General features: G+C 37.3%; 1 protein-coding gene across 1 annotated transcript; it reads left to right on the top strand.

The window, feature by feature from the left end:
- Window positions 1-302: 302 nt before the first annotated feature.
- Window positions 303-27,204, top strand: LOC149168940 (ABC transporter G family member 39-like). The gene is made up of 22 exons (XM_089426996.1): window positions 303-676; window positions 788-908; window positions 2,460-2,548; window positions 2,644-2,728; window positions 2,814-2,973; window positions 3,566-3,642; window positions 3,759-3,812; window positions 12,020-12,412; window positions 13,533-13,811; window positions 13,921-14,237; window positions 19,635-19,795; window positions 22,615-22,718; window positions 22,811-22,955; window positions 23,103-23,318; window positions 23,536-23,618; window positions 23,840-24,172; window positions 24,267-24,557; window positions 24,712-24,929; window positions 25,347-25,574; window positions 25,679-25,850; window positions 26,156-26,410; window positions 26,710-27,204. Exons 1-22 carry the CDS (start codon window positions 360-362, stop codon window positions 26,977-26,979), a joined length of 4,368 nt encoding a protein of 1,455 aa, XP_089283122.1. The 5' UTR covers window positions 303-359; the 3' UTR covers window positions 26,980-27,204.

Raw genomic sequence — 27,204 nt, 5'->3', positions numbered from 1 at the left:
AGAATCTTCATGTAACATCGATGATTACATCTGATAAGTCACACCAATTGTTAATTGTGTGTTGTCACTTTCTCTCGAAAATTTTGGATTCCAAGGTAAGTTAGCTACGCAAGCGTGATGGTGAGCGACAATGGGAGATGTGCATGAATTTGCGAGTAGGTTAAAATGGCGGATCTATGTATGAAACACGGCCAAGAAATGCTGTGGCAACGATGTCAGCGATGGTGTCGTAGGAGAATGTGACATTCTCCGCCTTAAAAAGGTAAGAGATGTATATAGTATATTAAACTGGTAATCTCTGAGAATGAAACATTCGTTGCAGCTGTCTGTGAAATAGAAATTGGTCCTATTTGTAGGTCATGATTTTCAGAGAATTGAACGAGGAAATGGGAAGCAGCATATTGGGCTCTGGCAGATCAAATATGTTTGGGGGCAGCGATGGATTCCCCCGTCCGTCAGCGGGCAGAAGCGAGGAGGAGGAGCTGGCATGGGAACGTCTCAGAACTTCCATACTGAACGACCTCCTAAGAAATCACTCCATCGGCTCTGGTCACCAGCGAATAGATGTCACAAATATCAAACCTGAAGCTCGGAAGCAACTCATTGAGAAACTCTTGGGAGTTTCGGAGGAGGATAATCAACGCTTTCTGCTCAGACTTCGTCACAGACTCGACAGGTTCTCAACATTTTACACTCCCTGCTTTTCCTTTTCTTCTATCGAATTTGCTTCAGTTTGTTGTGCCCGTATTTATGTGTAATGCCATCATCTTGTGCTTGTGGTACTCAGAGCGGGAATTACCTTACCGGAGATTGAGATCCGTTTCCAGGATTTGAATATTTCCGTCGATGTTTACGTTGGGAGTCAGGCGTTGCCAACCTTAATTAACTGGACAGTCAATATGGTCGAGGTAATATGTTCAGATACAGAATACAGAATATCTAGGTTTTTATAGTTGAAAATCATTTTGTTGATCAACTGTCCTTTTGGAAATAATTGTAAAGCGTAGGAAAAGTTATCGATGATTTAGTTATTATCAGGGACCAGCAAAGCTTTCAGAACGGATAGAATATGTAGTTTTTCACTGTTGGAAATCATATTGTTATTCGTCTTTCATGATTTTTACAAATAACCGTAAAGAATCTAGAAAACGAATTGATGCTTAATCATCGTTACAAATGAACAAAGTTTTCGAAATGTCCACTCAAAACCCAAGACATTTCCTACACTTTACATAACTATTACCTACACTGCATATTTATTTTTCATTTCCTACACTCTACCTAACTATTACCTACACTACATATTTATTTTTCATTTCCTAAGCAAAATAATTATTTTTCATTTTCCACACTACATAAATATTTCCACACTACATATTTATGAAGAAACTTCAAACATTTCTATATGATGCTTTTAGGCATCATCAGGGACAAACAAAGCCAAGCTTTCAGAATGTTCACTTGAAACTTTGGAAGTTTCTTATACACAATTATTTCTAAAAGATTTCTACACCCTTTATAGTTATTTTCCAAAAATAATTGATTAACCATCCTGATCTATGAAAATTCAGAAAGAAAAAATATTTGCTAATTTAAAATTTGACATGTTTAAAAAATAATAAAAAAGACAAAAACTAAAAAATAAAAATAAAAAATTATTGATTTATATTTTATTTATTTATTTCCAAAAAAAATAATAAAAAGAAAATAAAGCACAGGGAAACCAGTTTTAGTTGATTTCAATGTTTTTAATTACCTCAAAGATGTCTCATTTTTATTTAAAAAAAAAACCATATATATCTCAACAATGCCTATTTCAGGTCAAATTACTTTTTAAATATAAAATATAGACGGCAATAATTAAAAAAAAAAATCACTTTTTTTAGTTAATTAAAAATGCCTCACTTCGCATATATAAAAAAGAAAGATGTCTTTGTAACTTAGTATCATAAAATTTTGTATTATAAATAAAATAATTTGTAGTTATTTGTTTGTAAAATACTTATATGGGAGGGATCACATATTTTATACTGGTTTTTTCTAAAATCTATAATAGTATGAATCATTATGAGATCTCCAATTAGTTATATTTTTTTTTAATATTTATAATTTATCAGAATTAATTTATTTTATATATATACTTAAAAATTATTTTGATTATATGAATGCAGCTTCATTTTTTTATAAGATCTTTAAAAAAATGTTATAACTTTTTATTTTTAATCCATTTTATCTTTTCGCAATGTCATTTTTATTTTGAAATGCAAACTTATTTTGCACTCGACCATTCTTGTCTGTATGTATAATTGACAAGTGTTAACATTGTTATTATTATGTAGACAAATCTGTGCAAAATACATTATTTTATATATTTATATTTATTATAATAATAACGACCGGGTTGCAAAACCGCGTTGTGTCTTATTTTTTAACATAAATGTGCGGAATGTTTATCGTAGGATGCTTTAGTAGCTCTTCGGTTGCGAAAGACAAAGAAGAAAACTTTAACAATTCTTCACAATATCAGCGGTATCGTTAAACCCAGCAGGTAAATATCCATCTTGAAAGACTATTAACTTGAAATTTATTCCGATGCTCGAAGCTCTGGGTTGATCAGTGGCTTATAAAATTAAAATCGTGAAGATTGACGCTGCTTCTTGGGCCTCCTGCGTCGGGCAAGACTACTCTACTCTTGGCACTTGCCGGAAAGCTTCAAAGCACAGTAAAAGTAAGTATGCTTCCAAATCTTAAGTTCATGGGGCTATTTTGAATGAAGGAGATTAAATGTATTTTGTATGAGGTTTTTCGTTCAGGTTGAAGGAGGAGTTACGTATAATGGACATGCCCTCAACGAATTCGTACCAGAGAAGACTTCTGCTTACATCAGTCAGCATGATACCCACATTGGAGAAATGACTGTTAGAGAAACCCTCAACTTTTCGGCTCGTTGCCAAGGCGTTGGTTCAAGATATGGTATTTTTCTATTACAGGCGTTTAAATGTTCATTGTTTACATGGTTGAAATGGTAGAGTTTAGAATATTTTGGATGTCTTTCTTATTGGGCAGTTTCGAATCAAAATATTCCAGAGTCGACAACAAACATAAATGCAAAAATTACTCATTATTAATGTATGATTATAGAATTGTTTATAAAATTTAGGATATACGATTCCTTGCGACTATTTACATTGTTGAATCAATGTAGATTTTAGAATATTTTGGATATCTGACCAGTAGCCTTACTCAAATAGACCTTACTGGTTTACAGGTTAAAATATTTTAAAAATCCCAATAAACATAGTTATATAAATTACCCTTCTAAAATTTACAATATTCTCAAAACTGTAATCAAGCCAATATTTCATTATTAATATACCATTATGAAGTCGTATGTTGATGAAACTTCACTACATTATTACAGATCCGAGTTTCTATAAGTTGGTAGAAAATCTCTATATCTATCAGGAAATATCTCCATCTGTGTTTCATAAAAATAGTTATACTTCAAGCTTTTATTTCTCAGGAATAAGATGAATCTATTCTCAATAACCGGCCTTGGCTGCAGATGTGCCGACCGAACTTTCCAAAAGAGAAAGAGAACTCGGAGTGAAACCAGATGCCGATATTGATGTTTTCATGAAGGTATCGACTTCAAAAATGACGCGGTTTTGCATTTAGATAATGGTTTTTAATGATAAATAGTGGAGCTAAAACAAATACCATGAACGATTGAATATATATATATATATATAGCGCAGGCCACCGCAATAGAGGGACAAGAAGCCAGTATTATGACGGACTTTGTTTTGAAGGTGAGTTCTTTAATTTGAGTCTCCTTTAATTATAGATTTAGTTTTAGCATTTAGAAAATGTAATGTGTAGGAATATTTTGTTAAATTTTCAAAATATTCTAAAATCTATAAATTTTTAGAGAGGGAAAATTTTTACAAATTCATCATAGAAATCAATTAACATTTTTATGTCACGCGATGGGAGTTGGAACGTCCTGCAGTCCCACCCAGTTGTGCAATGCGGTTGGGCGCCGGGCAACCCGGGCGTGCGCACGGGCGAGCTGCAGTGATGCGACAGTTTGCGACAATATGCGACGAAATGAAGTAACAACGATATGCGATGGCGTTTATACCCTCGGTTGAACGACTTGCGATGTGGTTAGAGACCGACTTAACCATGGAGAGATTGGGCGTTGGAGAGGGGTGTGCAGGCATTGGTTGGGCGATCGGCTGGGCAGCCCACCCACACGTTATGGTTGATATATATTGTGAATGCATTGAAGCATTTCAAACATTGAAAATCATTCGATCATGTAGACTTCGCACAAGTGAGTAGTGCGTAGGTTCTAGTGCGTATTTGGAGAAGGAGGAGGCGCAGTTCTCATGCGCCCATCCTTGGGCTAGTCGCACGATAGAACATTGCACTTGGTGTTTGGCAAAGGTGCGGGCAAAGGTGCGCCTGGTGATCGGGTCAGGCATGCACAGTGAACGTGTGGCATCCGTTTGTGCTAAGTCTTGGCGTGGGTGTCTTGGTGGCTCGGGTGAGCGCCCGCCTATCGCGCAAATGTGCACGAAGGTGAATGAAGGTTGGAACCGAATGTTGTAGAGTTGGGCAGGCGGTACTACGTGTTGTTCACATGATTTGGGCATTTGTCAAAGGTTGGTGAGTGGGAATGCGTGTGGGCAGGTGTACACGGTTTGGGCGTTTGCGACCAAACGAAGAGCGAACCGGCGAAGACGTGCAACAAGATGAACGAAGAATTGGTGAGTCATTTGGCGACCGTGTGGAGGTGCCGACGAGCTAGGCAACCGAGTTTGCCGAAGTTGGAAATTTTGCTAAGTATAAATTTGGGGTTTCCCAAGGACTTAGCCTATAATTTGTAAAAGTGGAAAATTATACATATATTGATATTCGGGCAAACTCATATTACAGGGAATTCCGCTTCCCTTTATATTGTTGTGCATTTCTCTTGTTTATTGTTGTTGATAATGAATGTGTATGGGTGTTCATTGGTATAAAGGCACATTAATAATACTTGGTAACAAAAAATAAAACTAAGTATGGAATGTTAAGGCGTAGTCCACGAACATAAGTATTGGTGAAAAGAAAGTGTTTGGTGGTGCCGCACCTCTCTATAAGCGGTTGAGAGACTACCGCAGGTGTAGGGCCGTGACAGTTGGTATCAGGACTGGTACGTGACGAAGTGCAGGTGTGGATGCATTTAACAGTCAATGACAGTGGAAGCAGGTACTTGCAGGTGAAGGAAGTTGGTTTCACATACAAGCGGAACAATGGCCGGGTCAAGGTTGCACGGAACTTGGTGAAGCTGGTTAATGATGAAACAGGTTTAGCAGAGGTGAAGCTCAGTGCTTGGACCAAGCTGAACGACAAGGCATGGCAGGTTTGGACGAATGCGGAGGGAAGCTCTTGCTTAACTTATACAGGTTGAAGCAGATGAATGAAGAGAATTCCCGGATTCAAGAGAAGCTTGAAGTCTTGGAAAAAAGTGTTGACGATGAACTTCTTCAACTTGGTTGTACAATGGAGGAAGGTGAAGTTGCAAAGGAAGAGGAAGCCGTGATGATTGAGGATGTTGCACATGTGACAACAATAGAGGATGAACTTGAGATCGAGTTGGACTAGGATCACGCAGTTTGCAGACATGGATGGATGAGGATACTCACATGGAGGAGCCTCATGATGATGATGTAAGTACTATTGATACTTGTGTTTCACTTGAACATTTGGTAGATGGACCGTATGCAGGGAAGGGCAAAATCAGTTTTCCAATGCAAGGGAGCATCTTACCATGGATGACTATGATGAGACCTTATATGGAGAAGCAAGGATTGTTGATTGTTGCAGGACTTGTTGGAGTTGTTTGTGACCTTATAGTAGAAGGTACAAGGGCCCGTGGCAAGGGAGGAACATGATGATCGTTGTGGAGAATTGGGTCATGCTTTAGCCACTTTGGCTAAGTGCCCGGCATGACTCATGGACAGAGTGGAGGGCACACACTTGAGGTATGATGATGCTTGGGTGGACTTCCCATGGCCGAGACCAAGAGATAGTCTTGGTGGAACCTCCAGTGGGGGGAGCTATGATGGAAGGGACTCGTGATGATGATGATATGGTTGGGTGACCGAGTTCACTAGACCGAATATAGCAGGCTTGGGTGAGGATGACCGATTGTTGTGATGGGTCTACTTGGTTGGACTACATGAGAAACTTAGTCATGGACGATCAGGTTAGAGACATGAAGCATGGCAGCCTTATGCAGAGACATTGTGCAGGAGCACTTGTAGAGGTGTCACTTAAGAGAATCCAATGAGGAGTTCCAAGGTAGGGATGTTGTGCAGATGGATTTGCTAATGTGACATGGAGACTTATTACTTATGAACCGATGGAGAGGTTGTGCACTCTTGTACAACAAGGCCATGGACTTGGATGGAGTTGTGAGCAGACTATGGAGCATTCCTACTACATGGAGAGATGAGGCATCTTGCAGAGACCTTTGGGTCGAGACTTGTATGCTTGCTGAGGTGTTGGTTGGGGATGGTTTATGGAGCTCATGATGACATGAGATTGTTGTGACTTTTAGGGACTTCATATATGGTGGACATGGGGGATCTAATGCATTGAGGAGCTGAGGTCATAGACTTTGATGCAGGTGCATACTTTCAAGTATATACATGGGTATGGCTTGAAAGAGTGACTTGATGTAGAGGATCGATATGAGACACTTTGGAGTGATGGAGTTACAATGATGATGATGCCTTGGTGGAAACACTTGGGCATGGGTTGAGCCGAGAGTCAACCGCCTTTTGACATGAGAGCTAATTGATCTATGATCATGGGCATCACATGGATAGATGAGACAGGTGTATACTTGTTTTTATGGCAGACTTTAGGAATGACAAATTGCAGATATGATGGAGGTTGCGTCATGGACCTAGATGTGGCACACTGAGAGTTGGAGATTGATGAGATGGTCTCTTCATATGGAGGAGATACACATATGGATGATGTTGGGATAGATGTGGCTGATTTCATGTAACACATTGACACCAAACATCATGGACAACATGTTGCAGATGAGATGAGGACTACTTCATGGACTTGAACATGGCTTATACTTATATGGAGATGGATTCTTGATCGAGTTTAGGATGTGGCACGATGTTTTGAGAAATAACTGATGGTGGCATGAGGATGTGCATTCTCATGGTTTGGGCTTGACGATTGGATTAGCTACCCAACTAGTTCAAACATGGGGACTAGTAGTGTGCATAGATGTGTTAGCATTATGTTAGAGTATCATGGCAGCAGTTCACATGATGACACATGATGAGGTCGACACGAGATGTTGCAGTGAGCATGTAGCTTGAGATTTAGGGACCAGCCTTCCACGATGGAGAGCAGCATGTGGAGATTGTGACAGGGTGATTGATAGTCATGGATTGAGATGATCTCTGACGTATGACATGCCGATGAGGTGTATACCTTGGTATGGTGATCTTGGTGACAATTTGTTACTAGGGCAAGACATGGTAGAGACAATGGGTCTACATATGATGCTGAGATGTTCGCAGTATGTGAGGGAGTTGACATCATGGATATTGGATGATCTTGATGGATGGCTACCAGGATGATATGTTGTCGAGGACGAAAATGACTTCAGGTGGAGGAGTGTCACGCCCCTACACTTGCGGTAGTCTTTCAACCGCTTATAGCGAGGTGCAGCACCATCGAACACTTTCTTTTCACCAATACTTATGTTCGTGGACTACACCTAGCATTCCACTTTTCCTACTTAGTTTGTGTTTCGCAACCAAGTATTATTAATGTGTTCCTTTATACCAATGAATACCCATACACATTCATTATCAACAACATTATACAAGATAAATGCACAATATGAGTCTGCCCAAATATCAATATATGTATAATTTTCCACTTTTACAAAGTATAGACTAAGTCCTCGGGAAACCCCAAATTTATACTTAGCCAAATTTTCAACTTCCGCAAACTCGGTTGCCCAGCTCGTCGGCACCTCCGCACGGTCGCCGCCGGTTCACTATTTTTTTGGTCGCAAACGCCCAAACCGTGTATACCTGCCCACATGCAGTCCCACTTGCCAACTCTTGACAAATGCCTAAATCGTGTGAATAGCACGTAGTACCACCTGCCCAACTCTATGATCTCTGGTTTCAACCTTCGTCTTACGGTCGTGTCATTTTCCCAACTTGGGCATGCCTCCAAGTCGCCACACACAGGTACCTCTATCCGAAACACACTTATGTTCACAACCCAACACACTAACAAGTCTTCGTGCACACTTGCACGCCGAGCGGGCGCTCACCCGAGTCACCAAGACACCCGCGCCAAGTCGTCGCACAATGTGGGCGCCACACACCCGTGCACACCCTTTACTCAACCACCGGGCGACCCTACCCGCACCTTCACCCACAACCGAGTTAAACACGTCTTCTTCGTGCAGCCTTGCCCAAGGATGGGCGCATCTCAACCTGTGCCTTCTTCTCCTTAGAACTGCGCACTATAGACCTGCGCCTACTCCTTTACATGAATGAAGAGCGAATGAGTTGATGATGAATGAGCTCCATGCTCATCGCATATATACCAAGTGCAGGGCGTAGTCTGGCTGCCCAGCCGACTCGCCCAACACCCCAAACGCCATCGCAAACTTGCCAAAACACCCTGTCGGCTTCGTGCGATGTAGGTCGGCCTCCATATGAGTTTAATCGTGCCACCACGCCATATAAACAGCTCGCCCCTTCTCTCATATGCGCATAAGTATATCGCACACTTCAACCAAGAGCTCGCACATCGCACCGCAGTCGCACTTCCTCCGTTCGTTCACTCCAACCACGCGCACGTTGTCCACCCGCGGTCGCACTTCATCCGGCGGGCGTGCCAAGGACCGCAGGTCCTTACATCCTCCTCCACCTAAAGTTGTTGTCGTCCTCGACAACATACCATCCTGGTAGCCATCCACCAAGATCATTAATATCCATGATGTCAATTCCTCCACATACTGCAAACATCCCTGTTACATATGTAGAGCCATCATCTCCATCATGTCTCGCCTCGGCAACCATCTATCAACAAGATCACCATACCAATGTATACACTTCATCGGTATGTCATACATCAGAGATCATCTCAATCCATGATCATAGATCACCCTGTCACAATCTCCATATGCTGCTCTCCACCGTGGAAGGCTGGCCCCTCCATCTAAGCTACATGCCCACTGCAAAATCTCGTTTCAACCTCATTATGTGTTATCATGTGAACCGCTACCATATTACTCCAACATAATGCTAACACATCTCTGCACACGCTGGCCCCCATGTCTGAACTAGTTGGGTATCTAATCTAACTGTCACACTCAAGCCATGAGAATGCACATCCTCATGCCACCATCAGTTGTTTCTCAAAACATCCCATCACATCCTCAACTCGATCAATAATCTATCTCCATACAAGTGTAAGCCATGCTCAGGTCCATGAAGTAGTCCTCATCTCATCTGCTACATGTTGTCCATGATGTTTGGTGTCAGTGTGCTTGCATGAAATCAACCACATCTATCCCAACATCATCCATATGTGTATCTCCTCCATATGAAGAGATCAACTCATCAATCTCCAACTCTCAGTGTGCCACATCCATGTCCATGAGGCAACCTCCATCATATCTACAATGTGTCACCCCTAAAGTTTGCCATAGAAACAAGTATACACCTATCTCATCTATCCACGTGCTGCCCATGATCATAGATCAATCAGCTCTCATGTCAAAAGGTGGTTGAGTCTCAGCTCAACCCATGCCCAAGTGTTGCCACCAAGGCACCATCATCGTTGTAACTCCATCACTCCAAAGTGTCTCATATCGATCCTCTACATCAAGTCACTCTTTCAAGCCATACCCATGCATGTACTTGAAAGTATGCACCTGCATCAAAGTCTCTGACCTCAGCCCTCAATGCATCAGATCCTCCAAGTCCACCATATATGAAGTCCCTAAAAGTCAGAACAATCTCATGTCATCATGAGCTCCATAAACCATCCCCAACCAATACCTTAGTGAGCATACAAGTCTCGGCCCAAAGGTCTCCGCAAGATGCCTCAGCTCTCCATGCAGTAGGAATGCTCCATAGTCTGCTTACAACTCCATCCAAGTCCATGGCCTTGTTGTACAAGAGTGCACAACCTCTCCATCGGTTCATAAGTAATAAGTCTCCATGTCACATTAGCAAATCCATCTGCACAACATCTCTGCCTTGGCACTCCTCATTGGATGCCCATAAGTGACACCTCTACAAGTGCTCCTAAACAATGTCTCTGCATAAGGCTGCCATGCTCCATGTCTCCAACCTGATGGTCCATGACTAAGTTGTCCATGTAGTCCAACCAAGTAGACCCATCACAACGATCGATCATCCTCACCTAAGCCTGCTATCTTCGGTCTAGTGAACTCGGTCAACCAACCATATAATCATCATCACGAGTCGCTTCCATCATAGCTCCCCCCATTGAAGGTTCCACCAAGACTATCTCTTGGTCTCGGCCATGAGAATTCCACCCAAGCATCATCATACCTCAAGTGTGTGCTCTCCAATCTGTCCATGAGTCATGCCGAGCACATAGCCAATTCTCCATATGGCTAAAGCATGAACCAATCCTCTGTAATGACCATCATGTTCCTCCCTTGTCACGAGCCTTTGTACCTTCTACCATAAGGTCACAAACAACCCCAACAAGTCCTGCAACAATCAACAATCCTTGCTTCTCCATACAAGGTCTCATCATAGTCATCCATGGTAAGATTCTCCTCAGTATCAGCGAACTGACTTTGCCCTTCCCTGCATACGGTGCATCTACCAAATGCTCAAGTGAAACACAAGTATCAATAGTACTTACATCATCATCATGAGTCTCATCCATGTGAGTATCCTCATCCATCCATGTCTGCACACTGCACGATCCTCGTCCAACTTTATCAATCTCAAGTTCATCCCCCATCGTTGTCACATCTGCAACATCCTCAATCATCACGGCTTCCTCTTCCTTGATAGCACAATCTGCAACTTGCCCTTGCCCCATTGTCCAAGAAGTTTGTCTTCAACATTCTTTTCCAAGACTTCAAGTTCCTTCCGAATCTGGGGATTCTCTTCTTTCATCCGCTTTACCTTGTATAAGGTAAGCAAGAGCTTCCCTTCGCATTCTTCCAAACCTGCCATGCCTTGTTGTTTATCTTGGCCCAAGCATTAAGCTTCACCCCTACTAAACCTGTTTCACCATTCCCCAGCTTCACCAAGTTCCCTGCAACCATGAACTAGCCCTTATTCCCCTTGTATGTGAAATCAGCTTCCTTCACCTACAAGTACATGCTTCCACTGTCACTTTGTCACGAGCAACCTTGCTCTGATACCAACTGTCACGCCCCTACACCTGCGTTAGTCTTTTAACCGCTTATAGTGAGGTGCAACACCACTGAACATAAGTATTGGGGAAAAGAAAGTGTTCGGTGGTGCCGCACCTCCCTATAAGCGGTTGAAAGACTACCACAGGTGTAGGGGCGTGATAGGAGCAATACCATAGGGTAAGTTCATATAGGAGGATATTTATTGAAGAAAAATGACATAGTATATTGGGTAATATATAAGGGTAAAGAGTTTTTATATTAGAAGGTATAGAAAATAGAGCTCAAAATATGAAAAATTACAAAAGTGTAATAAAATTGTTAATGGAAAAATAGAGACTTACAATATCTAGTGAAAGTAAGAGTTTCTTAATTGGGAGTTGTATTGGGTTTGTATTGATAGAGGTTAAATAATGTGATTTTTTGAAATATTTTCCAATGTGTAGTTAAATTAAAAGTATTACTTAATATGTCACAAACTCACTTGATATGTGATAGATTCATTGAATGAAACCCTGGTAATTTGTATAAACTATCTGAAAACTTGAAAACTTGTTCCAGGTACTGGGGTTAGATATATGCGCGGATACGTTGGTAGGAGATATTATGCGGCGAGGCATTTCTGGAGGTCAGAAGAAACGACTCACAACGGGGGAGATGATAGTCGGCGGTGCCAAAGTTTTTCTGATGGATGAAATTTCGACGGGGTTGGATAGCTCTACCACATATCAGATTGTCCGATGCTTCTCCCAGATTGCTCATATACTGAAGGAAACAATGGTCATTTCACTTCTGCAACCTGCCCCTGAAACCTACGACCTCTTCGACGATGTAATTCTGGTGTCAGAAGGTTATATCGTCTACCAAGGACCTCGCGAATTTGTTCTGGAATTCTTCGAGAGCATGGGATTCAAATGCCCTGAGAGGAAAGGCGCCGCAGATTTCTTGCAAGAGGTAGGCGCTCCGATGTCCGAACTGTCGATAGAACGGACTGGACTATCAATTTTACCTCCCCATTTTTTAATTAAATGTTTTTATTACATGTATTTATTTCTTCCAATTACTACAAAGTCCATTGGTTAAACATATTTTTAAAACCATCGGTTTTGACTTCCTTTCTGAGATTCAACCCATCGTTATGCCGAATCATTTTTAACATTTCTTTGTACAAATTCTAGAAATATTTTTATTCTTTTCCGTTCATTTGTTCCATACTAAATGTTTTTTAACGTTATGACTTTTAGTTAAATATTTTTTATTTCAGATTGAAGAATCCTCTTTTTAAAAGTTTATTCGTAAGACTTATTTATTATTTACTACAAATTGTAGAAATACTTTTATTGCAGGGCAATTATAATTTTTATTGTTTTCAACAAGTTAGAATATTCTTCTTTTATGATCCTTTATTCTATACTAAATGTCCTTTTTTAAAATTATTTTGACATAACGTTATGGCTTTTAGTGAAATACTTTTAATTTGACAATGAAGCACTCTCTTTCCAATTTTTATTTTTTTAAATTTATTTATTATTTGCTGAAAAAAATTACATTTTATTTCATATTTATATTAATTTTTATAATATTAAAATAATTTTCAAATTTATAATTTTTTTAAATAAAAATTATATTATATTAAATTTATGTAAATAAAATTTAATTTTAATAATAATTAATTGAAAATAGAAACCCGTATCGAAACATCCTCTACTGAAATCATTTTGTAATCAGCAAACGTATGGAAGGGTCCGCTGGTCTACGTCGAGTTATTTCAATACAACTTTTCTTTGGAAGTATGGAATATTGGGTTTATGTTAAAGTCGTATGGTAAAATTTTATATCATTTGACTAGACGTAATAATTAAGAGTATGCACATTTATTTAAGATATTACAATTTTAAATTAATAAGGAGGTTTTATATGGATTGTAGATCTTTTGATTTTCTTTACAGAGAGGTCCTTTATACCAATGCAATATTGTTTATTTTGAATGTCTATGTAAAATATTCATTAAACTAAATTAAGCACTCTGCAGCTTATAAAATATGGTACAATAATATTTTTTGCCCCGGCATAGGTGACTTCGCGGAAAGACCAAGAACAGTACTGGAGCAGGACACAGGCATACCACTACGTTTCAGTGAAGGATTTTGCAGATGCATTTCAATCTTTTCACGTGGGGATCAAACTAAATTCAGAGTTGTCAGTTCCCTACGATAAAACTAAAAGTCATCCTGCGGCTCTTCTTACAGAAAAATACGGTTTAAGCAGAGCAGAACTTTTCAAAGCATGCTTTGATAGAGAGATTTTACTCATGAAGAGGAATGCCTTCATATATATATTCAAATTCCTTCAGGTAGTAAAAAATGGCACGGAAAGATACATAGTGTTCTTGCAACTGAAATGCATTAGATTTTCATCCAATATTTCTTAGTTCTCAAGGGATTTAGTGGTTGTTCTGTCAGATATCTGCCGTCGCTATTCTGGCTACGAGCATTTTTTTTCGGACAACTATGAATCACAGTAATATGGACGATGCGGAAATTTACTTGGGGGTGCTATTTTTGGGTCTTACCATGAATATGTTCAATGGACTTCCAGGAATTGCGATGACGACTGCAAAGCTTCCGGTGTTTTACAAGCAGAGAGATTTCATGTTCTACCCTGCATGGGCATACTCGCTTCCAATATGGATTACTGGAGTTCCTTCTTCGTTAATAGAATCTGCAGCGTGGGTATCTATTACGTACTATACAATTGGTTTTGCCCCAAATCCGAACAGGTAAAATACTTTGCTACTCTTGCTATTTCCATTCTTCAACAAAGTTAAAATTGTGTAGTTCTCCGCATCTTCAATTTTCCGCATAACTGAGCTCCATTTTTACAGTTTAGGAATATTTGATGAACAGAAGGCACACCAAACACAGGAATTATGTAGTGTTGGAAAGGTAGAGGATCTTAAAACACAAATTTACACACAAAATACATTCTTAAACACAAATTCACACACAAAATACACGAGTTGTGGCTCTTTTATTGATCACATAAAACTTGATGATTACAATAAATCGGGTGAAGGGTATTTAACATTTTCCAACTAGTGGCTGGACTAAAATATCTTGACAAGCAACCACACACTGAATTCAACTATGACTTAAGCTTACAACACCCACTTTTTTCTATGAATCTCAAATACATATTTTGCTAATGATTTAGTAAGTAAATGCATCAACCAATTGATCACTACATTTACAAGTTTTCAAGTGAACTTCTCCAATGCTCATAAGTTCTATAATAAAGTGATATCTAGTATCAATAGGCTTTACCTTTGCATTAAACACATTATTCCTAGATAGTGCAAACAATGAGCTATTGTCACAATATATTATTGTTGATCCTTGTTGTTTCTGCTTGAGTATATCAAATACTAGCTTGCTCCTTTGATGAAACACATTATTTTTGGATAGTGCAATCAATGAGGTGTTGTCACAATATATTATTGTTGATCCTTGTTGTTTCTATTTGAGTACATCAAATGCTCTTTTTAGCCAGACTACTTGACATGTTGTTGATGTTGATGCTACATATCCTGCTTCTGCTGATGAAAGTATCACAATGGACTACTTCTTAAATTCCCATGAAATCACACATGATCCAAGATGAAAGTATCACAATGGACTACTTCTTAAATTCCCATGAAATCACACATGATCCAAGATGGAACACATAACCAGAAGTGTCTTTCCTATCACCCAATTTTTCTGAAAAATCACTATCTGTGTATCCAAACAAATCCTTATTTTTTGTGCTTGCATACATTATGCCACAATCTCTAGTTCCTGCTATGTATCTCAGAATTCTTTTTCCTACACTCAAATGTGTGTCTTTTGGAGTCTACATATATTTGGAAATCAAACTCACTCCTTACATAATATCCTGTCTTTTAGTTATGAGATACATGAGGCTGCCAACTGATCTTTTGAATAGAGTTGGATTGACATCCGATCCTTCATCATTCTTGCTTAACTTTTTCCCTATTGCAACTGGTGTAGGGACAGGTTTGCAATTTTCTATCGTGAATATTTCCAACAATTCATTGGCATATTTATTTTGACAAATAAAAATTCATTTTTCATATTGCTCAACTTTTATGCCAAGAAAATATTTCATGAGACCAAGATCTTTCTCTCAAATTCTTTCATCATGGCTACTTTAAATTCATCTAACTCAAAATCACCTATGAAAATCATGTCATCAACATATAAGAAAACAACCAAAATTTGTCCATGCTCATTTATCTTTCTGTACAAGGTAGGCTCAATGTTTCTCCTACAAAATCCACTCATAATCATGTAGCTGTAAATTTTGCTATACCAAGTTGTAGAAACTTTCTTTAGTCCATAAAGAACTTTCTTCAACCTATAAAATTTATATTTTTTACCTTCAACTTCATATCATGGAGGCTACTGAACATAAATTTATTCTTCTAGAATTCCATTCAAGAAGGTTGATTTCACATCCATCTGATATATTTTCTACTTGTTCTGAGCTGTTGTGGCTAAAAATGATCTTGCAGTATCCAATCAGGCTACTGGAGGAAATGTTTCTCCAAAATCTATTCCTAGTTGCTGCAAGAATCATTTTTCTACAAGTTGTGTTTTAAATCTGACAATTTCACCTTTCTCATTCATCTTTGTCTTGTACACCAATTTTACACCAATGAGGTTTTTGTTATTTGGTAAATCAACCAAATCCCATGTATTATTCTTTTCAATAGCTTCAATTTCTTCATCCATGGCTTGCAACCAATTTTCAAATTTGATTGCTTCTTCAAACGAAGAACGTTGGAATGATAACAATGCAAAATTTGAACTAAGATCTAAATCATCATAAATATCTTTTAGAATTCTTATATTTCTCTTAGAATTATTTGATTCATCACGTGATTGATTTTTAGGAGAACATCGATCTGTTGATCTGCTTGAAGATCCATGATTTTTAAAAATATTGGAGTCCTTGTTGGTGTGTCTCTATTTGGTGTATTCACTTGTGATTCTTGTTGCCCATTTTCTAGAACATCATCTTCTTCCATCAGTGGCACGTGTGCATCAACTGTTTTGTCTATAGTCTCATTCCATGACTCTTGTTCTTTGAACACAACATATTTGCTAATTATGGTGTTCTTGGTGACAAGGTTATATAATTTGCTATCTTTCGATTGCTCACTATAACCAGTAAATATGCATTTTTCATTTTTATCATCCAACTTGCCTCTTTGTTCTTTAGGTACATGTGCATAAGCTACACATCCAAATAATTTGAGATAAAATACACTGCAAGACATAACAGACCATGCTTGTCCTTGTACTCTGTTTATCACACTCTTTGTAGGAGATTGTTGATCACATAAGCAGCACATGCTACAACTTTTGTCCAATACTCATTAGACAAGTTTTGGTCTTTCAACATGCTTCTTTCCATGTTCATAATTCTTCTATTCTATCTGCTACGTCATTCTGCTACGTTGTGTACCTAGTTGTTAACTATCTTCTGATTCCATGTTGTTTGTAGTAATCGTGGAATGCCTTTGAATCATATTCTCCACCATGATCTCACCTTAATACCTTGATCTGTCGATCACTTTGGTTCTCTACTAAGGATTTGAATTCTTTAAACATTGCAAAAGTTTCAGATTTCTTCTTCAACAAGTAAACCCAAGTCTTTCTACTATAGTCATCAATGAAAGTGAGGAAGTAACTACTCCACCAATCGACTGTGTCCTTATAGGTCCAAACAGGTGTGTATGCACTACCTCAGGAGGTTGCTTTGTTCTATATGTAACTCCCTTTGGAAAACTCTCACGGTGTTTCTTTCCCAACATGAAACACTCACAAGTATTAGTAGGTTATTTGATGGGCGGTAATCCTCTGACCATCTATTTCCGCTGTAAAAATCTTAAACCATAAAAGTGCAAGTGTCCGAATTGAAAGTGCCATAACCAATAATCATTAGAACATGCAACTGTAAAAGAATTGACTTGATCGTTGTAATTCATAATTAGAGGAAGAGTATGTTCCTTGTCATCTGCACCTTTTCTATCAATGAATTTCCTAGCGGCTTGTCATATATAACATATTATTGACCTTGAAAGATAACTTTGTATCCTTCCTATCTCAATTGACGAACACTTATCAAATTATGTTTGAGACTAGGAACATAATATACCTCTGATATTTTTTTCGACTCCCCCACTTGGTAATATTTTTGACCACTCCTTTGCCATCTACATCCACAGTCTTTTTAATCCCCAATTTTATCTATGTTTTCACAGATTGATTCAAATTTGCAACCAAATTCTTGTTGCCTATCATGTAGTTCCTGCAACCACTATCCAATAGCCACACATTATCAGAATGTGCATGCATTGTATGGCAAGCTAGGAACATGGAGTAGGTACTCTTTATAGTGACATTAGCTCACTCGGTCCTTGATTATCTATGTTTTTAATGCAATCACGAGCATAGTGACCAATTTATTGCAATAATAACATCTCATCTTTGAGTTGTCAAATCTTTGATTATTGTTGAAGTTTCTACAGTTGCTTCCACTTTCATATTCATGCTCTTCTCATCCATCTCTCTGACTATCATATCTTCCGCCTCGTCCTTTGCCTCTCGATCTACTTCTGCCTCGACCTCTGTCTCTTAAAATAGAACCCTGACTTTTGAAAGCGGTTTCTAAAGTGGAATCCTTATTTCTGTCTATCCTTGCCTCATGTGATAGAAGTGATCCCATCCACTTATCAACTATTAATGATGCCAAATCATTAGTTTCTTCTATGGCTGCTACCACAACATCAAAATTGGTAGACAAAGATCTGAGGACCTTTTCAACCACTATTTGATCTTTAATTTCCTCACCATAAATTTTTAACTGATCTACGATAGTCATGACCCGATTGATGAAAGAATCGATGTCCTTTGTCTCTTTCATCTATAAACTTTCAAAATCTCTCATAGTATTGTGCAACGTAGCAGTATTGACTTTGGTCATACCTTAATAGTTTGTCGTCAAAGTATCCCATGCTTCGTTTGTTGAAGATGTGATCATAATTTTCTCAAAAACTACTCGGTCCACTCCTCGGTCCACTCCTTGCTGTATAAGCTTCAACGCTTGTGCATTCTTCTTGTTGTCCTTTTCCCATTGTTCCCTCTCTACATTAGTGAGAGCTCGTTCTTTTTCTTCATCTTTAGGTTCCGAAAACCAAAATTAGACATAATCTCAAGCATCATAACCCTGCAATGTGGTCGCCATCTTAATGGCTCACACATCACAACCCACTATAGTTTTATGAGTTTGTTAAAAAAATCAAAACTGCTATGAAACCAACTCACAAAAAGATAGAAAAGTATTATAGGGATCTAACAAAAACCACGGGACTTTCTCGAACCCATGCTTTTCTGACTTTCAAAAAGCAAGCGATAACTACGTATTGAGTCACAGCTCCATGACGTTTATTAATGGCCTTGCATAAAAAGTGTGCACATAATTTGAAAGGTTGACATTAATTGCGTGACTTTTGTATTGTGTGAAATTTGAACGTTTTTTAATAGGTTGACAAATTTGTAATTTTTTTTTTAAATGGTTGTTCTCTTTTTTAATTGGCTCTGCAGTCACCACGAATCTTCTCATCCTCTACTCATCCTTCTTTAATTCTGATACCAATTTATTGGAAAGACAAATGAGCTTAAACACAAATTCACACACAAAATACACGATTACGGTTCTTCTATTGATCATACAAAACTTTATTATTACAATGAGTAAAAACTAACCACTTACCCAAAATATCTTGAAATGCAACCACACAATTAATTCAACTATGACTTAACTAGTCTTGACGCAATGATTCAACACTCAACACTCACTTAGTCGCAACTCCTAGTACTGAAGTAATTAGCTTATTTTAACATGAAGTAGGTTTCGTTATATATTGTCAAAATCTTATCGAAAAATAAAGGTGATCCCTCAACTTTAAAGTGTTTTTTTAAGCATCTCTGATCTGCTTTATAATTTACTACGCGATATTTATTGAATGGTTGTGTTATATTTCATCGCAGAATCTTACCAAAAAACCATCTGATCCATGAAATTGGAATTTAAACGAGTTGTTATGTAGGTTTTTCGGACAGTTTTTACTGTACGTCGCCTTACATCAAACAGGTCTGGGACTCTTTGGCTTCATAGCTGGTCTGTCACGGAATCTTATAGTAGCAAACTCCGCGGGTGTTTACGGGCTCTTGTTGACGTTCGTCTTTGGTGGATACATTATATCAAGAGGTATTTGTTTTTGAAAACTAATAGATTATATGTTCATCGTCGGAAGCTACTCGTGTCGAAATTTATGAGATTTGGTAGACGCATGAAATAAAGAACATGAGAAGAACATATTAATGAAATAAAGTTGTAAAGTTGAAGTGTTTCCTATTATGATTGTCTCACCAAACGTACAAAAATGTTTCACAAAATTGACATCAATTCAAAAATCTATGATTTTTCGTATTTGTATTTAAATAAAATTATAATTCTTTATTTTATTTAAAATAATTAATTTTTATAAATAAAAATAATAATATAAATTAATTTAATTCAATTTAACTTTTATAAACTAATAATATTATTAAATTAATTAACCCTTCAATTAAGCTAACTCTTCAATTAAGCTAACTCTCTAGTACATGAAATCTTTTTTCAAGAAAGGAAAAAGTTTTCATTATAAATAAAGAAAATAGAGATGCATATTCTTTTCCATTTATATCTTCATACTTCAAAAACTGATAGATCACGAATATATAACCTTCTATTATTCTTTGGTCATTTCGGTTCTGTATACTTACTTTTATTTGATTTATTTATCAAAGTTATGGGTTTTCTCTTAAAAATAAAAATACAGAGCACAAAACACAAAGTATATATCTGATCAAAGTTATTACTGGGCTCATTGTATTTTAAAGAAAATAGAGATGCATATTCTTTTCCATTTATATCTTCATACTTCAAAAACTGATAGATCACGAATATATAACCTTCTATTATTCTTTGGTCATTTCGGTTCTGTATACTTACTTTTATTTGATTTATTTATCAAAGTTATGGTTTTTCTCTTAAAAATAAAAATACAGAGCACAAAACACAAAGTATATATCTGATCAAAGTTATTACTGGGCTCATTGTATTTTTATATAATTATGTTCCAAACAATCATTGTTTATCTCTTTTGGTTATGTAACAAAATATATGTCATCATAGCATGATGCGGTTAGACTTTTGTATACTTCCTTAACCAAAAGCTGATTATTGTCTCATTCACACGGTAGCTTTTTGTCTTTTTTGACAATTTGTGCAGCTCATTTTTTTTTATCTAAATATGTGTAATATGGAAATCTTTCTTACCTCAATAATCAACATCATGATCTTACTTTTCTAGTTGGAAAACACATGACTCTCCAAAGTATTCGTTTCATTAGCCCAATCTATTACAATCTTGCAGCTTCCACGGACTACAATTTCCTCTAGAATAAGCGTAGTATAGGACACCCCATAATCCAAGTTCTAACATTGTATTTATTCCTTTACCACTATACCAATGCAAACAGAAAAACAACTCAGACACCAAGTATATGGCCATGTCACTCCCACAAGACTCCAATGATGTGGCCTAGTCGAAAAAGCCCAGTAGATAGACTGCCCATAGATCCATAGCACATTGGATGTTTTGTGTTTCCTTGATCACATGGAATCCATATTCCTTGTATTATGTCCAAATCCTAGTGCGATGTTTTATGGTTCCTTGATCACACTGGATCCATATTCTTTCTAGTATGTTGAAATCCTAACTTTGATCCTCTTGACATTTGGCTGCACCTACTTAAAAAATGCAGGCCTTTCATTCCCTCCGAATTCCCCAAAGGTCAAAGGAAGGCAAAATCCTGTGTTTCTTGTATTCCACACACCACTACCAAAGACATAACCAACCCAATGTCTGTCCTTTCCCAATTTTCTATGATATTCAACAAGTTAAGCAACCCAAGCCAAACCAAAATCGAAAAAAGCAATTATAGGAAAAAGTGATTTACATCTTCTCTTTCTGCTTGGAATAGTCTACACCTTCATTAGCCATGTATTCCCTCTTAATAAGTTTTTCCCAAATCAAACTTATGTTGTATGTCACAGCCCATATGAAATATTTGAGTTTTTGTAAAGTTCCATCAAATCAAATTTAAAGTGTTGTGAGTTAAGTCCTATATTCAAATCCCTGCATTCCGATAGGATTTTTGTTGTGAGTTGGCTTGGTCTGTTTAAAAATATAGTGGTAACAACATGAATAGAACCCATGTAATATTAGCACTCTTTTTGTAATAAAAAATTATATATATTAAATTATTACTACTATTTATATTTATATTTATATTTATATATATATATATATATATAATTTACAATATAAAATATTTTTGGAGAAGGTTTCAGATATAAAATAGTTTGCAATTTTGGATTCTGTTTCTTAAAATAAAACATAATTATTTATGTATAAATTTCAGAATTTTTTGAAAATGGTGGATAGAATCCTGAATAAACGATTTTATTCTTTTAGATTTTGTAATTTGCAATCTAGTTATTTTAAGTAGGGCATGGCTCTTTGCGATTTTTTTTTTAAGGTAACAAATTTGATATCCATATAAATAAATAAATAATCGATTAATACTTACTAAAACTATAATCTTATTCACAATCCTTCCGTAGAAAACTGTAATCTTATTCACCATCTTTTAACAGAAAATCATCATTTCTGTTTACTAAAACTAACATCTTGTTCACACTCTTTTGATACAAAATCTTCATGGTCTGCTCCCCGCCGCTAAAACCTTTGAAGTTATTAAAATCTTATTTCCTGTCATTTTAAACTAAGACTTTCTACGTCAGCAAATGAAATCCAATTCTTTTTCACTACTCTCCCTAGCTGAAAAAACCTTTGAACTTAATAAAATCATACTTCTTCACTTTAAACTATTTTTTCTGCCTCGCCATTTTTTTTTAATGTTCTTTTACTGTTACCAATTTTAAATTATAATAAAGGTTTTTTAACTTGTACTAAACAGAGGATATTAAAGGATGGTGGATATGGGCTTATTGGTCGTCCCCTCTTGCCTACGCTCAAAACGCCGTTGCAGTAAACGAGTTCCTGGCAATAAGGTGGCAGCAGGTCTGACATTATTTTATGCAACATCCTTACCGGACGCAAATCACTTCGCCCGACCAAAAAGTTCATTTAATTTGTGTTATGTTCTGATGCAGCCCAACAACCCTATCGGAATGGAATTGTTGAAATCACGGGGACTTTTTACCAATACCTACTGGTATTGGATAGGAATTGCAGCGCTAATGGGGTTCACTATTATGTTTAACATCTTCTTCACCCTGACATTGCATTACCTGAACCGTACGCTATATTCAACTTCGGTCTTTCCCAATAAAGTTCAAACATGTAGAGCTTTATCTTAAAATAATTAATTAATCAATTTACTCTCTCAATTTAAAGCTTTAATGTGGTTCACTATTCTCCAAATTTTCACATATTTCGTTGCAGCCATTGGAAAGCCGCAGGCCATAGTTACTGAAGACGAATTAGAAAAACATCAAGAACGGGAAATGCAAAACCTTCCAGTAAATAGCTTAACTTCAGTAAATAGCTCAACTTCTTTGTGGACAGAGCGTTATCATGAAAACCAATCTACTGGTAACATTTCAGTAAATATCTCAACTTCTTTGTGGACAGAGCGTTATCATGAAAACCAATCTACTGGTAACATTCTTCTTGAGATTGAATTTTATTTTTATTAGTTGAACTTTTTCAATTACAAACTTTGAAAATATTTTAAAATTTAAAGAATCAGAGTGAACACAATTACATTAAATTTCAAAATATTTCCAAAATCTGCCTATTTTTGAGTTCTCTGGCTTTTTTGTTATCAACTTATCAAGAAATTTAAAACATTGTGCTAAGAAACAGCATCGTGCAGGGAAAAGTAGAGGGATGATTTTACCATTCCAACCATTGTCATTGGCATTCCACAACGTCAACTACTATGTAGACATGCCTGCAGTATGCTCTCTTGGCCCCTAGATTCATGAGTTCAAAAATAATTTAAAAAGTGAAGTGATTTTGCTTTATTAATTTCATATCAAGTTGAAGTTATGCGTACAGCATTTATTACATTTGTGTGTAGTTATGCATACAACATTTATTACATTCGTGTGTATAACATTAAAGGTTTTTTATTTTGACGTTTCTGAATGAAATTATTACTGGTATGAACAATACAGGAAATGAAGACGCAAGGAGTCACGGAACAAAGACTTCAGTTATTGCGGGACGTGAGCGGATCATTCAGGCCTGGAATACTCACTGCATTAGTCGGCGAAAGCGGCGCCGGGAAAACCACACTGATGGATGTTCTTGCAGGGAGGAAAACTGGAGGATACATAGAAGGATCAATTACAATCTCTGGATATCCTAAGAAACAGGAAACTTTTGCAAGGATTTCTGGTTACTGCGAACAAACTGATATTCATTCACCATATGTTACAGTTCATGAATCTCTTGTTTACTCTGCTTGGCTTCGTCTTGGCGAGGAGGTCGATGCTCATACAAGAAAGGTATTTTCATATATATCAATTCCATATCAGTTTGGATCAATTAGTTGAACTATTAGTTTTTTCACGATTATGGACAATATTTCTGTGTGTGCAGATGTTTGTGAATGAAGTAATGGAACTTGTAGAGTTGAATAATTTAAGTGGTGCTCTGGTGGGATTCCCTGGAGAAAATGGTCTGTCTACGGAACAAAGAAAGAGATTGACAATAGCAGTTGAACTGGTAGCGAATCCTTCAATAATTTTTATGGACGAACCAACATCTGGACTGGATGCAAGGGCTGCAGCTATTGTTATGAGAACAGTTCGAAATACTGTTGATACTGGGCGAACTGTGGTTTGCACCATTCATCAGCCCAGCATTGATATATTCGAGGCCTTCGATGAGGTATTTTTATGATATTTACGAGACGATCGACACACCTCAAGTTTTTAAAAAATTTATTCAAATTTTAAAAGGCTTTATATTAAGTTTTAAGCATTTTTTCATATAGTGAAAATAAATTAACATGTTAAATGCATTTCTTCTCGTGGAAATGCAGCTGATGTTGTTGAAACGAGGGGGACAGATGATCTACGTTGGACCTCTTGGTCACCAATCCCAAGCACTTGTGGACTACTTGGAGGCAATTGAAGGTGTACCGAAAAATAAATCTGGTTACAACCCTGCTACATGGATGTTGGAAGTGACCTCTGTCACTTCATCAACTCGGCTTGGAGTTGATTTTGCAGAAATCTACAGAAATTCATCCCTGTATCTGTAAGCTATTGTTTCGGTGTTTTCTAATTATTTTGAGTTTTTTGGTTTTTTTTTTCGAATTGTGTCATACATTTGTGAGAGAGAGTGCGATTTTGTTCAGAGTATGATCTCAGGTTGTTTAACACGTATTTTGGCCTGCCCAGATAGATTCAACACTTTAATTTGTAATACTGGGATTAGGTAAATTACACCACTTAAACTTGTAATTTTAATCAATATATTCTATTTCCCACAAAATTATCGTAAAATTAAGCAAGGAAGAACCCAAAGTACCCAAAACTTCAAATAATTAAACTGCAGTGCCCAAAACATAGAATAACTGAATTATCGCCATTGTTAATGTTATATATTGACGTTATGAGGTTTTTTTTAATGGTTCAATACCGCGGAAAGATAATCGAATTAGTTTCTGTGCAGACGTAATGAAGATCTAATTCAGGAAATTAGCAAACCTGCTCCTGACTCCAAGGGTTTGAGCTTCGAAAGACAATTCGCTCAACCCCTTGCAATTCAAACCATGGCTTGTCTATGGAAGCAGCATCGGTCTTATTGGCGAAATCCTCAATACAATTGCGTTCGATTCTTCTTGACCTTGGCCTCTGGTTTGCTTTTTGGCACCGCTTTCTGGGGAATGGGTGGCAAAACGTAAGCATTAATTTCAGGACCCGAGAGCATAACATTTAATAATATCAATTATAATTAACCTAATTTCTGATGTTATGTATGGGTGGTTGTAAATTTTTCTACAGACACAGGCAGCAAGACTTAATGAATGCAATGGGATGCATGTTCGCATCAATTCTCTTCCTAGGCTTCAGCAATGCTGTCTCAGTACAACCAACTGTCGATTTCGAAAGAACAGTCTTCAATAGAGAAAAGGCAGCAGGAATGTACTCCCCTCTGCCCTATGCCCTTGCTCAGGTAAACACTCTGTCATCTACCTTGTCATTATTTGAATTTGATATTTACATAGCCACACTTTACTTCAATCTGATACACATACAAAAAAACATTTTGAATGCAATTCAGATGGTAGGGTTTGGAATTTTCTAGAAAATTTGACAGATACCAGGGAATTGTTTGTTTAATTTCCCAGTGCCTTCAAAATATTTTGAAATCTGCAAAGTAATTACCTTATTATACTCAGCACAAACGTTAAAATTATCTCCTGCCAAGGCTGATTTATCTCGTTCAGCGGATAGTGAAATTATGTTTGTGATGGTTAGGTTTTGATCGAAGTACCATACGTATTTGTGCAAGCAATGGTGTATGGTCTGATCGTTTATGCGTTGGTCGACTTTCGGTGGACAGCAGCGAAATTCTTCTGGTATTTTTTTATGATGTTCTTCACGCTCCTTTACACAACATATTATGGGATGTTGATGGCGGGTCTCAGTCCGAATGCAGCAATAGCTTCAGTTCTCTCCTCCGCTTGCATTGCAATGTGGATGGTTTTCTGCGGTTTCATAATTCCACGCCCGGTGAGATTTTCTACCTACTTATAGCATATTTATGAGGTTCTTGATGATTGCTTATTTGGAAATCCTAATTGCACATGTTGAAAATATTTCTCTGAACCTGACAGTGAGTTTAAACCATTAACTTCGTTATTGAATTCAAACAATGGCATTCTTAAATCCCCAAGCAAATAAAACTCACGACAGAAAACCTTCAGATAATCCAAATCTACAATAGGTTAAAGTCAGTTCTCATGAATCAAGCCACTCGCTCGTATTCAAGTTTATTCACTTGGAAGGGTTTTCTTTTGGGACTGTTGCAGCGGATTCCAGTGTGGTGGAGATGGTATTATTGGGGTTCACCGTTTTCATGGACTCTATATGGACTTATAGCGTCTCAATTCGGCGATAACTCAGAAGAGATGGTGTTGGCCGATGGTACAAAACAACAAGTGAACAAATTCCTGAGGAGCTACTTTGGATATAGGGACGATTTTATGGGACCAGTAGCGGTTGCTATGATGTCATTCGCAGTATTGTTTGCACTATTCTTTGCCATCAGCATCAAGATTCTCAATTTCCAAAAGAGATAGAATAACATTACATTTTGAATTATATTTTGTTTTTGGTCCCAAAAAAAAGGTCAACCAGTGTTGTCGATAACCGACGGATTAGACTGCTATCTTATTTTAATATCTATTTTCTTCCCGATTCCAGGCAGAATTATGAAATCTGTGTATAACCCCTAACGTAATGGGTTTAGTAATGTTGGACAAATAATTATTATGGCAGGGGTATGAACTTTCTATGTATGGTCC

Source organism: Pinus tabuliformis, chromosome 4_2, assembly GCF_031772625.1.
Source record: "Pinus tabuliformis cultivar Carrire ecotype Pingquan chromosome 4_2, CPIR1, whole genome shotgun sequence".
NCBI classification, from domain to species: Eukaryota; Viridiplantae; Streptophyta; class Pinopsida; order Pinales; family Pinaceae; genus Pinus; species Pinus tabuliformis.
This window is presented reverse-complemented; position numbering and strand designations above follow the sequence as displayed.

Coding starts and splice junctions, on each gene's coding strand:
- LOC149168940 (XM_089426996.1), top strand. CDS start 360: ATGATTTTCAGAGAATTGAACGAGGAAATGGGAAGCAGCATATTGGGC. Junction 2,729..2,813: donor AGCTTCAAAGCACAGTAAAA/GTAAGTATGCTT, acceptor TTTTTCGTTCAG/GTTGAAGGAGGAGTTACGTA. Junction 14,238..19,634: donor TTTGCCCCAAATCCGAACAG/GTAAAATACTTT, acceptor GTTGTTATGTAG/GTTTTTCGGACAGTTTTTAC.